This window comes from Plecotus auritus (genome assembly GCF_963455305.1).
Source record: "Plecotus auritus genome assembly, chromosome: 7".
NCBI classification, from domain to species: domain Eukaryota; kingdom Metazoa; phylum Chordata; class Mammalia; order Chiroptera; family Vespertilionidae; genus Plecotus; species Plecotus auritus.
Genome location: NC_137774.1, coordinates 79040352 through 79055895, shown reverse-complemented (window position 1 = coordinate 79055895; position 15544 = coordinate 79040352). Strand labels below are relative to the sequence as shown.

Here is a 15544-nt window from a genome sequence, read left to right as displayed (position 1 = left end):
AAAAAAAGAAAAAGGAAAAAAAAAGTCTTAAAGGGAGAGAGTCTAATTGGTCCAGGCACCACATTGTTGGCCAAAGGTCTCGAGTGAGGCCAGTCCATTCACTGGCCAAACTTTACATGGCTGCCTTTAGAGTATGTGTTTATGCCTGGGGTGGCGAGTCATGTCTCCATGACACAAATTAGAGCAACCTATGTACAAGGAACTCTTCAGAATGCACTGTGAGTTTAAAAACAACTTGAACCTTGAATAAGTGAACTGGGTAATGAGAAGGTTGCCTAACAGAGTCTGTCCACTGTAGTCGGGGAGATAGGAAGATGGATATTCTGAATGTGGCTTATTTTACAACCAAGGCCAATGACATGCATGCATGTATTTCACTTACTACCTAAAGCTTTACTTTGGTTATTAACATAGGAAATTATAACTTAAAAGTTATTATTATACTACTAGCAGAAGAATTATAAGATGCCAAGTGGTTAAGATCACAGACTTTAGAACTAGACGCCCTGTGGTCATGTCCCAGCACTCTCATTTACTGGCTGTGTGACCTTGGGCAAATCACTTAACTGGTCTGTCACAGTTTCCTCATCTGTAAAATGAGCATGATGTAGACCTATCTCATTGGGTTGTTATGAGAATTAACTAGTTAATATGCTTAAATTGCTTAGAACAATGCCTGGCATGAAATTAGCACTATATGAATATTTGCTATTTTACTTTCAATCATGAGTTAAACTCCAACTATATAGCAACATTCATGCATTATAGCTTCCACTTTAGTCCCTCTTATTTAAGTTTTTGAATTATTTTCTCATGCAGTCTTGGCTCTTTAATAAGATTTATACTTTCATCTGTATAAAATAAATATTTTCTGACTCAGAATTTAAAAAAAAAAGAATGTAGAAATATTAAAATTTCATCTTTGAGGAAAGAAGGAGGCGGTACTGTGTGTGCCCAGCCACACAAGTGCACTTACATTTTTCATTTCTGTACCTTTCCATTAAGTTTGAAATTTCTAATCATGCATGCATATTAACTTTTTGAAAAATTCAACAAGGATCATCTGGATATTGGAATTATGGAATTATTTTCCCTCTTTCTCTTCTATATTTTAAAAAGTCTAATTTTTTGCCCTAGCTAGTTTGGCTCAGTGGATAAAGTGTTGTCCTATGGATTGAAGGATCCCGGATTCAATTCCAGTCAAGGGCACATGCCAGGGTCTCGGGCTCGATACCCAGTAGGGGGGGGTGGGCAGGAGGCAGCCGATCAATGATTCTCTCTCATCATTGATGTTTCTATCTTTCCTTCTCCCTTCCTCTCTGAAATCAATAAAAATATATTTAAAAAATAAAAAATTTTAAAAATGTAAAAACCTGATTTTCCCCCCTTAGTATTAACAACATCAAAACCCAGTTACCATGAAGAAGCTGATAGGGCTTGGCTGTGAAACAGGCAGAGATTCGAGATCATTCCTGCTGCTCTGTTCAAGACGTTGTGGCTGCCAGCCTCCCAGGAATCTCCTTGTTGCAATGGATAATTCCTGACGTTATAGATGGAAAGCCCTCAGGGGATGGGTCCTGGTCCAACCTACCCCCACTGTGCTCTCAACACTAAACCAGGTGCCTGGAACAGGACAGGGCCTCGATGGGATGGGCTGTTGAGTGAATTCGTGGCTGCCTGTACTATACTGTATCCAAAGTGCAGGACATAACAAAAAAAGAGGGAGGAAGGAAAGAAAAAAGTTGCCCGACACCCTCAGGAGCTGAACTTCGCACAGAGGAAAAGCAGGTGTGATGAAACTAACCAAAAGTGGCAAAGCCCACTTATAAGTAAAAAATCAGAAGGCTTGGGATTTTCTTCACATAAAGAAAGCACACCACGCATTCCTCAGAGAAAAATGTTCTGAAATAAGGTATTTCCCAGAGGCCACAGGTGGGGTTTCACCTAAGGCCCACCTCCTAGGGACCAGGAGCCTGAGCTGTGGGAGGAGCGCTGAGATCCTGGGCCCTGCTTGCTGACCACAGATTGGGCCAGTACCCAATTGGGGGGTGCAGGAGGGAAGCCTGGGATTCTGGCTGGCATTTAGGCTGGTTTCTGGGGTCAGGGCCAGCTGAAGGCCAACGATGTGACTTCAGGGGTGGCCTAAGGGCTAAACTGCTCCCTAAAGTGTCTGCCCCTGCCTGCTGGTTAATGATGCCTTCCACCAGCCTTCATCCGCCAACCTAAGGCTTTGGTCCTTGCTTAAAAGTTGAATACTTGAGGTGACTTCCCAGAGGTCAGAGATAACTAAGGCCTTTCAGGTGCTGCAGGATTTGAGAGCAGGTCCTGCAAGGGCAGCAAGAGGGGTCAGGAGCAAGGAGTCAGGAGGAAGGACGGAAGCACGCATGGCCTGGGTGTCCAAGTGAATGAGGAGAGGGGCAGCACAGCTGATGCCCAGATGTCAAACAGAACACCCTCCACTAGGTCTGGGCCTGCCCCCTACAAGGCATTTTTGCATTCAGGATCTCATTACAGCCCCGTGGCAGCAGGTGATGGAGTTGCTCTCACTGCACGTGATAAAGCTTGTTACAATCAGTCAATCAAGGATTCTAAACAAAATTATAGATTTAAAACATGTACATATATCTCATGTTTTCCTGTATGGATAGATATCTGCAAGACATTACACCAAGCAAAGTCTAGAAGGATATACAAACTGAAAATAGCGGTTCCTTCTGAGGATGATATTGATGTTGGGGGAACTTTCACTTTCTATTCTAGTTGCTTCTGTTTCATTCAGTTGTTTTACCCCAAGAAAGTATGACCAGTGCCATTTAAATGTAAAAAATATCTTGAAGGAATGTACCTAAATGCCACTGAACTGAACACTTAAAAATGGCTAATCCATCACAAATGGTATTTGTTATATGTATTTCACCACAATTTTTAAAAATGCCTTTACAATAAAGCCACCTCTGGAAATCAGAATGGTGATTAGCTGGGGAAGGAGAGGTGTTGGTTACAGACCGAGAAGGAGCTGCATGGATGACAGAAATATTTCCTAGCTTGACCTGAATTATACACAAATGTGATCATATTATAACGCCATCAAGCAGTACACATGAGATACTGCACTTTTATTTATATTATCCCTCAATTAAAACAACAACATTTACCTAAAGGATTTCCAATAAAGTCAAATTGTCGTAATGCCCTAAATACAAGCTAGGAGCTAATCAGACAACTCGGGAAGCTGGATTCACTGCAGGCACCAGGGGACGGACCTAGTCACTCACTGAGCCCTGACTAGATACCAAGTGCTGGGCTGAGAGCAAAGAAGCCAAGACCCCGCCTTCGCAGTGCTCACAGTCCAGCCAGGAGCAGGCAATGTACTGTCGTGCATCCCAGGTGGAAACTAGGCGAAAAGGGTCATTGGGGCACAAAGGAAAGAGTGGGAACTGTGCCAAGAAGGAGGGGGAGAGGGGACAGTTAAAAGGGCTTCACAGAGAAGGAAATGACTGATGGAGTCTTGCATATTAACAGTTTACCAGAACACTCGGGAACAGAAGAGAATACGAGGAAGGACAGCTCAGAGCTCCAGCCTGTATTTGTCTAGGCCAAAGTCACCTGGAACGGGTGTGCTTGGTGACAGCTGCCATATCCTGGTACACAATGTGCTTGGCCAGCTCCCCAGATGGCAGCATGCACATGGAAGTCAGGAGGTGGTGCTGGGCCAGCTGGGCAGCCTCTCCAGCCAGCTGTTCGTGAAGGAGCTCATGCTGCACATGGCCTGGGACATGATGTTGGGGTGCTCCTGCCTCAGCACCTGGCAGATAGTGCTGAGTGGGTTTCTTTGTGCCTACTCAGTGGCACAGTAGAGAGGGGAGAAGGAGGGAAAAAGAGACTGGTAGCTAGAGAGGGCAGAAAGGGAAAGGACAGGTGACATGGCCCCAGAATCCCACCTGGATGTATAGGAGTGGCCTCAATGATGATGCGAAGGAAGCTCACCTTCCAGGCTCTCCCAGGCTTAGCTCACTCACCTTCTGAGGAAGCAACGAAAACCTTTTTGTTCAAACAGCTCTGCTAAGCCTAAGGGATTAAAACTAAGAAAGGTTTTCCCCTAAGAAAAGAGGAAGCCATATTGACTAACAAAAAAATGCCCAACATAAGGGCAGATCTGAGACTAGACCTCAGACCTGCTTACTGACCAAGTGATCCTGATCAAATCAGCCTCACTTTCCTCATGTGTAAAACAAGGACAAGAGCAACTCCATCGCATGCTGCCATGAGACTGAAATGAGATCCTGAATGCAAAAATGCCTGGCATACTGCCTGACGCAAAGGGGCACACTAGAAATAGTCATTTACCTTCCACCCTTGGCAAACAGATCACTAGGATGGAAGACATGGAGGGGAGGGCTAACCTTTAAAAAACAATCACACTCTCTGTTTTAAACTTGACTCCCTACCAACTTACTGTTCACTGGCTTTCTGGTTTGTTAGCAGCCTAGACTCCCCAAGTGCTCCCAGGCACTGGCCAACCTTCCCAATCTCCAGCCTTGGGTTGGGACTGGTGGGGTGTACAGCACACATGGCATGGGATGGTCAGGGATGCGGAGGCTGGAGCCTGGGCTTTGTGCCCCACTCACCTGATTTGAGTCCTGGCTGCACTGCTCACTACCTTCTCCTCTATGGGCCTCAGTTTCCACATGCATCAAAAGGGCTTCAATTAGCGTTCCCCCATCTAGAGCTGCTGTGTGGTGGCAAGAGGTAGCACACTTTCTTGTTATTTTTTGTAATAACAATGATCAGTAATACTTAGTGAGCATCTGAAATGTGCCCAGCACATACATTGACTCACTGTATCCTCCAATTGATTGGGGCAAGGAGCTGCAGAGAGTGTGGGACTTGTCAGCCCGGGTCACCAGCTAGTGAGAACATAGTCAGGATTAGAACCCAGGAAGTGTAGCTTTAGGCGCCCTGTGTTCAAATCTTCTGTTGCACTGCTCAAACATTCATCCCCTGCAACAAGCACTTGTTGAGCTTCCCAGGGTGGGCCAGCCCCCAAAGGACTGGTGTAAAAGGCATGACACTAGGTCACACAAATCAGAGGAGCAGGCAGCCAGAGCTCAGAGACAGTTTACGTACCACTCATTAGGTGGCCCGCTGACCTAACTATCATTATGGCCGACCACAATGTATAACTGTTTCCCGTTTTTGTCTCAAATACACAGAGCTTCCAATGTCATGGGGGTCACGGTGACCCAGGTTTACACCAAACGTAACCAATGGCACTGCAGCATGGCTTTGCAACTGGCTCAGAAGGAAATGGGCTGATAATTGCAGCAGAGTGAGCCTCTTCTCATTCCAGAATGAGGTGATCAGCAAGCACATATCAGACAGAATAAACTCCAGCGTGATGTATGGGTGGGAGTGCTACATGCCAAACCCTGAGTAATGTGGGGCTGCTGAACCAAAGCCCAAGCGCGTGTCCAGAATGCACAATCGCAACCACATCAGCGAGGCGTCTGGGCAACGCTGCCAAATTTAATGGGGAAAATAAAACGCAGCGAGGGGGAAAACATGAAGAGGTAACAGGCCACTTCCATTAACAAGAGGAGCATGGCATTCTTTTCCATGAATTGGCCAATTATCAGGGAGCATTGTAGCAGCAGAGGCATAAACCAAAGAAATGTCCATTTATCTGGAATCAAAAGAATCTTAGAGCTCAGGAGACTCACACTGCACACTCGCTCAGCACTCTTTGTGAGAAAGCAGGTAACATCAAGACGGTGCTGTGACTTCCTAGAAAGCAACCTCTGAGGTGTTGCTGTGTCTGCAAGAGACCAGCCTCATCCTGCTAGCCTGTCCCACCCAAGGTCATCTTCTCTGTTCTCCTCAATGCCACATCGGGCATTCAATCAAGAGCTAATTAACTGCAAGATATTTATGACTGAAGAGGCATGTTCAACCCTCATGCAAAATAAAATGTACTCTTTCATTAAACAATGACATACCAAGCACTTATTCGGTATTTCCTTGTCTTGTTCTCTAAAAAGAGATAATGGATTGTGAAATATTGGTGACTCTCAGGTACCCAAAACATTTGGCCTACAACCCTATATCTCACGCTAAACTGGAAGTGACTATCATTGTAGATGGTGACATAGGACACAAAATAGAAAGGGCATGAAGATTTGGGGCTGGACACCTGTAATCCCTGCAACTAATGATCCTTAACCTCTGGGCTTCCTCGTGCAGAATGTGTGATAACACCACCTCCCTCTCTGGATTATTATGAGCCTCTGCTCTTCTTCAAGATTACTATGGCTATTTGCGATCTTCTGTGGTTCCAACCAAACCTGTTTTCTATTTCTTCCTAGATCCAATCTTAAATCTGTGTTGACACATTTGTTTATTGCTTCCTCCAACCAGAATGTTGGAACAGGAACCTCATCTACCTTGTTCATCCTGTATTCCCTGAGGCAGGGAATGTGTGGGTGCTCCAAAAATCCTTGTGGGAGGGAGAAAAGGGGAGCAAGCCAAGCAGCCTGACACACAGTAAGTGCTCAACAGATGAGCACTGCTCTTACTAAGGAATGGCCCATCCAGAGTTTAAGTGTCACCCAGAATACTGTTTTGAGTTAATTAACATACTTTTTTCTCCCCTTTGCTCATGAAGCTTTTGAGAATCTGTCCCCACACCTGGCTGGAGGTTACCAGGAAGGTCCCTGAAGTAAGATTATGAGCACTGAGGTGAGTGGGCAGTGGGCAGTCACTCGGGGCAGCCAGGGCCTCAGAACTCACTGGGGAAACCCCACTAACCATCTCCTGGGATGCGTTTTACCCACCTGCCATGTCTACTGTCAGTCAGGCAATGAGTGACTCACACCACTCCCCTCCCAGCGCACTGGCGTTAAATCGCAGGAGCACCCAGAGAGAAAAGTGAATGGAGTTACCCATGTGCAGCCCCTCAGCCTCCTATCAGGCAAAGCACCCCAAGCAAAACCAAGTTTCCTGGTGGAGGACTTTGTACTGACCAAGACTGCATTTCCTTGGCTCATCAGAGACAAGGTGCTTGATTCCCTCAATGAGACTGTTATTTCAAGACAATCGATATCTACTACAGGAACCATGCTAAATACTGGGGACACAAAAGTTATGATGTCCTTCCAGTAAAAACTTCCAAGTCCTCCAATGACTAACAAGGTGCCACATACTTTGGACCCTCGTTCCCCTCCCTAATACTCGCTCTGCCTCAACGCTCTGCTCCTTTCTGTTGCTCTAACACACCAGGCCCTGGTCTTTGCACTGGCTGTTCTTTCTGGCTGAAATGCTCTTCCTCCAGATATCTACATGATGTGGTCCCTCACTTCCTTCAAGTCTTTGCTCAAATGTCACCTTCTCAGTGAGGCCTGGCCTGGCCACCCTAGGGAGAACTCCACCCACTCAGCATCCTAGCACTGCCCCTCCTCTCTCTGCTTCACCATTGCCGCTTTTCTAGAGCACCTCCCGCATGCTAATATGCTGTTACTGAAGTGTTACTGTTCCCTTCGCTCTTTCCACTACAATAGATGCTCCCGGAGGTCAGGGGTCTTTGTTTTCGTTCCTGGTCTATCTCCTGTGCCTAGAAGACAGCCTGGTATATGCTCAATAATTAGTTGATTAGATAAATGAATAATGCTGACCTGGCTTCAAGGTACTCAAAGTCTAGTTAAAAAACTCAAATGCCCAAAAGAGCCAGGCTGCTGATGAAAACTGACAAAGCCCCAGGGCAGAGACACCAGAAGTGGTGGATACCTCACTTTTCTGTCCTCACCCTGGATTTTCCCCGATTTTAGCAGAAACCTGGAAGAAGTCACCAATGGCTCAATGTAGACCACTCTCAATGCAGACTCATTCAGCAGGGGGCATGATACTACCTCATATCCTTCTCCAGCCTTGTGGCCACCCTAGCCCATTCTGTGTCATGCTTCCAGGCAAGACACAGAAAAGCCAGCTAGAGTCTGAGTCACACAACCTTCTCCACCCGCACCCCACTTCGCCCACTCTGTTTTTCCCTGTTGGCTTCTCCAGGATGTGACCATTCCATCCGAGAACCCCTGGCCCTTCTCTGGCTCAATGAACCAGAAGCAGCATCCCTGGGCCCTCAGGTCCAGTCACCTGTAGCCCTGGATAAATAAAGGCTGTCCCTCTGTGAACCTCTATACTATGGGACTTTTATTAGTTGTCCAGCCCCACTTTCTGCACAGGAGAAAGGGAGAGGCGACTGTTTGTAGGAGGTCTCTTATCTACAACACTGCCCTACTTGATATGTGGAACATGCTGCGCCTGGGATTCTCGTTGATTCTGTCAAATCCTTTTACATGTGAACCAGAGCTGCCACACTCAATACCTCTGCAAGCAACAATGGTGCCTGGGAGCTGTAATTCCATTGAGGGATTATGGATCGACCACAACGGCCCCTGCAAAAAGCGAGAATACATATGAATTCTAATTCTTTTGCGGCAATGTTTGCAATTGTGGCAAATAAGGCCCTTGATTTATAGAAGCCAATTTTTTTCCCCTTCAGTGTTCACAATCAACTGTCTCCCTGAAGCCTATTACACTCTCAGGAAGAAGGTCTGTCCTTCAGAACCAGCACTGACTAACTAGGGCTCACGACGAGTAAGGTCAGGGTCACTGAAAGATCTGGGGGAACTCCAATCTGGGGGTCTATTCTGCTCTGCTGCCGTCTGACTCAAGCTTGGTGTGGAGAGAGCCCTGAAGGCGCAGCCCCAAAGCCCTGATGCTGCTTCTGCAAACACACAGGCCAGAGAAGCCAGGCTGCTACTTTCTCAGCTGCCGGCTCCACAGGCCATGCCCTGGCAAAGTGTTCTGCCAGCAGAGGGCCCAGCTCCCAGGAAGGATGGGTGTCACGCAGAGAACAGGCAGCTAACATTCTAGGTATAAGCTCAACCCTTAGGATCCCCAGAAAGTCAGCTGGTGACCAACACAACTGGTTGAAATGATGTCTACAGACAATCAGCATCTTTATTTTGGGACAAACAAGACTATTTTGCCTGAATTCTTCGCCTTTCTGAATTCATAGCCAGCAATGCACATTAATTGGTTAAGTATTTGTACTTTCCAGAGATCATATGCACACTGAGGGCTCAGACCACTGCCACTAAACAGCCACGTTTACTATTAGTGCTGTCATCATGTTGTCATTGTTGCTAACACCTGGCCCTCCATGCCTTTGTGTCTGGTCATAAGGCACCTCCCTAAGGGTGCACTGAGTGTGCCTCTGTTACTCATATCAAGAAGAAAGGTCCCAAGTAAGGGACACAGGGTTGTATGTACTTCAGCCTTAGAAACTAAGATCATGATAATGATAACATCTAATATGTATGTCTTGATGTGTGCCAGGTTTTGGAATAACCATTTTGTGCTGCATTTAATCCTCTCTAAAAATCCATGTTTGTTATTCTAATTGCAGAGGTGAGGAAACTGAAGCTGGGAGAAGTGGACTAACTTGCCCTAGGGATCACCTAGCGTAATGAGGTGCTGGCATCTGAAGAGCCCAGGGAGTCTGGCTCCAGAACCCACTCCACTAGACTGCCTCTTATGGTGGAATGTGGAACAGCACCTACAGCAATCTTCTCTCACACTCCTTCCACAAAGCCTTCCTGTGAGCAAAGAGAAGGTGGCATGTGAGGGTTAGGCCCCAAGGCTATTTCTGTTCTGAGAGTCATTAAGAGCATCATGAGGGCCCTTATGACCCCATCACCAGTTCACCCATTGAGTCATTCATTCCTGCAGTGAGTGCCCACTGAGTTTCTCTGGCAAGCCCCATGATGGCATAAGTGATACAGGCATCTCCAAGACATCCCATGGGGGATAGGAAGCCCAGTGAGGGTAGGGGTTGTGTTTTTTTGTGTGTTTGTGTGTTTGTTTGTTTGTTTGTTTGTTTTTGTGCACCACTGAATCTCTGATGAGGAATGAATGAATTAATGAATACAAGAACTAAGGAATCTATCCACAGAAACCCAGGATGAAAAAAGTCCCTACTTTAAAAAAAAGCACCTATAGGTCATGAGGCATATCCCATAATCTAATCTATATGTTCATATTGCAAGAATAATGAGATGCTAGCAGTTTCAGAATTAGTGTTCTCTTACTCTATTTCCCTGACAAGAAACATACTATCTGCTCTGCATTAGAATTACAGCAAGAAATTATCCCTTAGCAGGAACCATAGTATTTTAATGCACAGATGAATTTCAATTAGACATTTATCTAACCATGCTGATGTATTTTAAATTTAACCCTAAATTACAGACTTTTCAAATAACTCTGCTCTTCCCTCTGCTTCTCTCTCTTCAATTTTGGTTTGGTTTTGTGAAAGGTCTGCTGGTAAAAATGAAGCAATACCAGTAACTTATCTACAAATTACGGGAAGGAGAAAGTAGGTTAAAAAAGACCAAGAAACTTAAAACAAGTATGACCAAACCACATCCGAGTTAGGCAGGAAACAATAGGAGACTGTTCTTGCTCAGAGGGAAGGAAGGTAAATCTTACCAGGACTATTGTCAAACAAGTCATAAATGAGATTTACCTCCACTTTTCCCAAATGTCATCAGATTACAACAAACTTTGATTTCACACCCAGGGAAAGGCAAAAACCGGAAGTAGAAAGCTGACACTTTCACTTGGGATGGCAATTGATTCCACGCTCAGAAAAATCTCATTTTCAGTTCAGAAATCCACCACAATGAGCACTGTGCCTCTATCACACTGAAGGAACAACCTTCATCCCAAGCAGAGGCCATAGGGAAAAAGAACAAATCTCCTAAATTCTCCCTTTGATTAGATGGTTTGACTAAAGTGGGTATCCGAAGCTGAGAAGTCACCAGTAACTTTCTGCAATTAGCTTTTGCTCAAACGGTAAACCCCATGTCTCAATGTCAATATCCTGCTTGTGGTACTTAAAGTTTTGCAAGATGTTATCAATGGAGAAAAGCTAGGGAAAGGATATTATATTTCTTACAAGGGCATGCCAATCAATTTCAATTTAAAAAGAAACCCTGCAGCCCTAGCCACTAAGGTTCAGTAGGTTGGAGCATCATCAAGTACACCAAAAGGTGGTGGGTTCAATTCCCAGTCAGGGCACATGCCCAGGTTATAGATTCAATCCCCCAGACAACAGGGCGTGTGTTGGAGGCAACCAATCGATGTTTCTCTCTCACATCAAATGCTTCTCTCCCTTTCTCTTCCATCCTCTCTTTAAAATCAATTTAAACACACACACACACACACACACACACACACACACACACCTGCAAACCCTAGCACCCCAACCATCTCTGGGGTCTATCTTGGAAAACCAAGTCTAACCTCAGCAGTGTGTCACATAGGAAGACATTCTGTGATGAAGCCTTAGCAGCTATCTTGGGTTCTGGAAATCACAAGACGAAAGTAAGTTCAAAGGGACCCAATACATTCTAACTTGTTATTCATGTAAATGTAGTATGAATTAGTGCAGGCTGGGTGGGGCAGCCTCTGAGATGCTTCCTGCAGAAACATATGCACAATGGGACCAGATTTTCTGACTGTTCAAGACAATCCTGAAATCAATTTTCAGTGAAACTTCTTCATAAAATTTTCTTTTATCCACATGAAGACCAAACCAAACAACTCTGAGGACTGGGTTGCAACCTGCAGAATTGATGGCACTTTAAGTGTATTTTCTTCCTATCCTCACCAAGAGCCCTTTGGAGTAGGGCTTGCTCTCCCTGTTTTCTATCTGGGATAAAACAACTTGCCCAAGGTAACTTGTCGCCATTACTTACATTCGTTCTGCAAAAGTGAGCTTAGGAAAGCTGCAAAGAAATATCTCTGGCTTCATAAACACCAAGTCAGCTCCACATGTGTTGTCATGACAAGGACCATTGGCACCATTAAGGGAGTGTTTTCTGCTCCACACTGTCACCCCTACCATCTCTAGGTTAAATCCTCTCACCAAGCACTACACCTTCTCTTTAGAGCACTTAGAAGACTCGAGATAGTACAGTTATTTGTATATTGATCAACATTTGTCTCTCCTACTGTACTGTAAAGCTCCAATGTGACAGAGACTATTAGAATTTTCTATATCCCCAGAAGTAACATGATGCCAGGTCCAAAGAAAGGACTTAAGAAACACTTGTTGAATGAATCAAAGAGAGGACGGGCCACACAGGGGCCATGAAAAGGCCCTATTCAATACAGTTGAACTAATGCCACCACCAATAAGGACAGAAAGTTTCTGGGAACCTTTTAAGAGGCTCAAATACTCCCTTAAAGAAAAATGGCCTGGCTTGGCTATCCTACACCAGAAAAAACTAGAAGGACAGGGGACTCTTGTAATGAATGGTACACCATACAGTTCTGGCCTTTCATGCAACAGGATCCCCCTCCACCCACTCTTTCAGATATGGCAACAAAGCTCACTGCCCGAGGGCAAGGCCAGCCTTTTACCTGTGTGCCTACACTCAGGGCTCATTTCAGACATGTCTGCTCAGTCCACACTGCAGCAGATACAATGACAAACAAGATGCCTGCCATAAGCTGCTTAAAGCTGGTAAGATCTTTGCTAAGAGGGAACCAGGAGCAAGGGCCTTCCAGATTTGGGGTTTGGTAAGGACACAGGTACAACAGCAGAAACATGGGCACACTGGGGAAAAGCAACCTGGACCAGTACTAAGGTAGCCTGGGGCTCAGTACATATGAGCAGGAGGGGAAGAGTGAAGGCAGGCAAGATACACAGGAGCCAAGCTGGGAAAGCCTCAGAAATCATTATATTGGTCATCCGGTGTTTTCCTTTGGCAGAGCACAAAATGCACAAACATGCACAAACCACATATGCCCTGTTTAGGCCACAGTTGAGTGATAATTTAAATCCTGGGAGATTTTGTATCAAAATGCAGATTTCCATCTTCTCTGGAAATATGAGAAAACCTAGCAATATTGCATCCATATTCCCACAGAATGACTGCAGTTTGGGGTGGAACAGCAGCTGCTCACAAAGGACGCATACACTCTCCAATTTGCTACAGTCCCCAACACTCCCTACTGCCCTCAGATGGGGCCTATCTCTTCATAGATGTCCCATAACCAGCCTCTAGAGCTATTGGTGTCTTAGGCAAGGTATTCTCTCATTTTGTCCCCATAACAGTGTCTCATAGATATACAACCTGAGGCTCAAAAGCAGTACAATTCCATGTTCAATAACATATAATCATGCATGTAACATTATATTTAAATCGTTTTTCTTGAAGTATTAATGTTTATTGCATGTAACATATTTAAAATCATTTTTCTTGAAAATAATAAAACATACATTCACTGAATCTATTCTTGGTATAGACCCCCAGCTTTTATTTCAAGACTCTGATTAGGTTCCCTGAATCCCAAAGTAGTTTAGACATCACTGTTGCTGTAAGCAGAAAGTTGGTTTCCGGTTTTAAAGAAACACACAAGTTAACAAAAAGAGCCATGGCTTCTTATCAGGGTCTAGAAACAGTCGTAACGCTAATGACTTACACAACTTCTCTGAACATCCTGTTCCGTCTTAGCGTACATCTCAGACAGATCACCATTCAGAATGACTTCAGCTAACGAGTTCACAAGGGGTGCATGATGTATAATTAGGAAGACCTGGTGAGAAAGAAGAAATGGGATTTGCATTAAAGTGTGCAGTCTTTCAACCTCTTCCTTTCTTGATCTGCAGCGATACTGGGCTACACAAGCCCCATATTAAGCAGCAATATCTGTGATACAAAATCCAAAGAATGGGTGACATTCAGCAAAAATGAGTTACACGTTTCTCCTTCTAGGGTTGGGGCCCCCCCGCCCCGCCCCCTTCATTCAGACTGTTGCCTATTTGGCTGGCTGCTCTTCTTCAGCGGAAGGAAATGCATTAAAAGCAAGACTGTCCCTCATGGCTGGGTGAGGCCAAATCCAGCTGAAATAAAGCATAGTGGGGAAGGAGCAGCCAAACCAGCACACTCTTTCCTCTCCACAGGCATTTCAGTGTCAAATTCGATTATGAAAAGATTAGAAGGCACCGGCCCAATACTTTAGTTATACGGGAAGAAGGGGCTGGTGAGTCTTGTTCCAATCAAGGACTTGGCAAAGGATCAGCTGCACAGAGCCACCACTGGAATGAGCGCTGACCCCTGCGGTGGGCTTCGGCACACCAGAATTTCATGGCAGTATGGGTAGGTGTGGAAACTGTGGGGAAGAAAAGCCACACGAGCCAGAGATACACTGAATTGTGCCAGGATGCAAAATCAGAAGGCACTGGGCCATCTGGGATGGCCCCACCACCCCACCCTGTTGCCCAATATTCAGAGGAACAGCTTTAGGAATCAGAGTATTCAAAACTGCCTCACAAAGCTCGTTCAGACACACCTGCTACTTTGCTTTAAAATGGAAAGGCAAACCGGTGTAGCACAGTGTAGGGTTATCTACTATTTGTATATAAAAAGGGTGTGTGCGCACATTTGTATTTGTTTTTATGTATATACATGGAGCAAGGTTTCAAACCTCGGCACTACTGTCTGGCCATAATCCTATATTGTGGAGGCTGTCCTGCGCATTGTAGGATATCTGGCGGCATCTCTAATCTCTACCCACTAGATGCCAATAGCACTCCCCACGCCAGTTATGACAACCAGAAACATCTCCAGACATTGCCAAACATCCCCTGTGGGGAGAAAGGTTTTGAAATCACTTCCAGTTGAGAACCCCTGGTAGAGAACATTTCTGGAAGGACAGAGGAAAACCCTGTAACTATAGTTGTCTCCAGGGATAAAAATCAGGGGGCTGAACAAAACTAGAAAAAAAACTTGGTTTTTACCTGTCTGAACTTTTTAAGTTAAAAAAAAAATTTTAAGTGAATACACACACACACACACACACACACACACACACACATTAAAGGCAGAAACTGAAACACCAGCTGCCTCTGGGCAGTGGAACTGGGTGCCTGGAGGGTCAGGGTTCAGTGGGAGACCCCTCCCTACATGTCACTTTGTATTGTTTGAATAGGGTGAATATACTGTTAAATAAAATAAATACAATTCAAATTAAAGGTATAGGCAGAATAACCAAATGTAGTACCTACCTACTTACCTAAAAAAAAACACACACACACATACAAAACACGTTTACTATCATAGAGACTACATAGTACGATCACATGAATTTACCCATGTCCGGGGCTCTGGCAGGCATTCAACTATTAGCAATGATGATGATGAGGTAGGTAAGTTTTCTCACCTTCACATGGCCAAATTATTGCCACACTTAACTACAAAACAAATACCAATCACTGAGTTCATTCATTCCACAAATATCTACTGTGCACCTTATGTGAATGTGACCTTAATGATCATTTAGTTATTCTTTTAGTCAGTCCACATTCAGTGAGCGCCTAACTAAGGGCCCACAGGAAAAAAGTCACCTGATTCCCACCTATGGACCCACTCAGGGCTCATTCCTTCCTGAGCTCTGGATGAAGAAAAACAAGTAAGCGGAG

General features: G+C 44.9%; 1 protein-coding gene across 4 annotated transcripts in view; it reads right to left on the bottom strand.

Annotated features, from left to right (window-relative positions):
• CLEC16A (C-type lectin domain containing 16A) overlaps nt 1–15544 on the bottom strand; it is a 231621-nt gene that overhangs the window by 174933 nt on the left and 41144 nt on the right. For all 4 annotated transcript variants that reach the window (XM_080679440.1, XM_080679438.1, XM_080679439.1 and 1 more), the window contains exon 9: nt 13546–13659. In XM_080679440.1, the coding sequence (XP_080535566.1) occupies nt 13546–13659 (114 nt within the window). The remainder of the gene's footprint in view (nt 1–13545; nt 13660–15544) is intronic.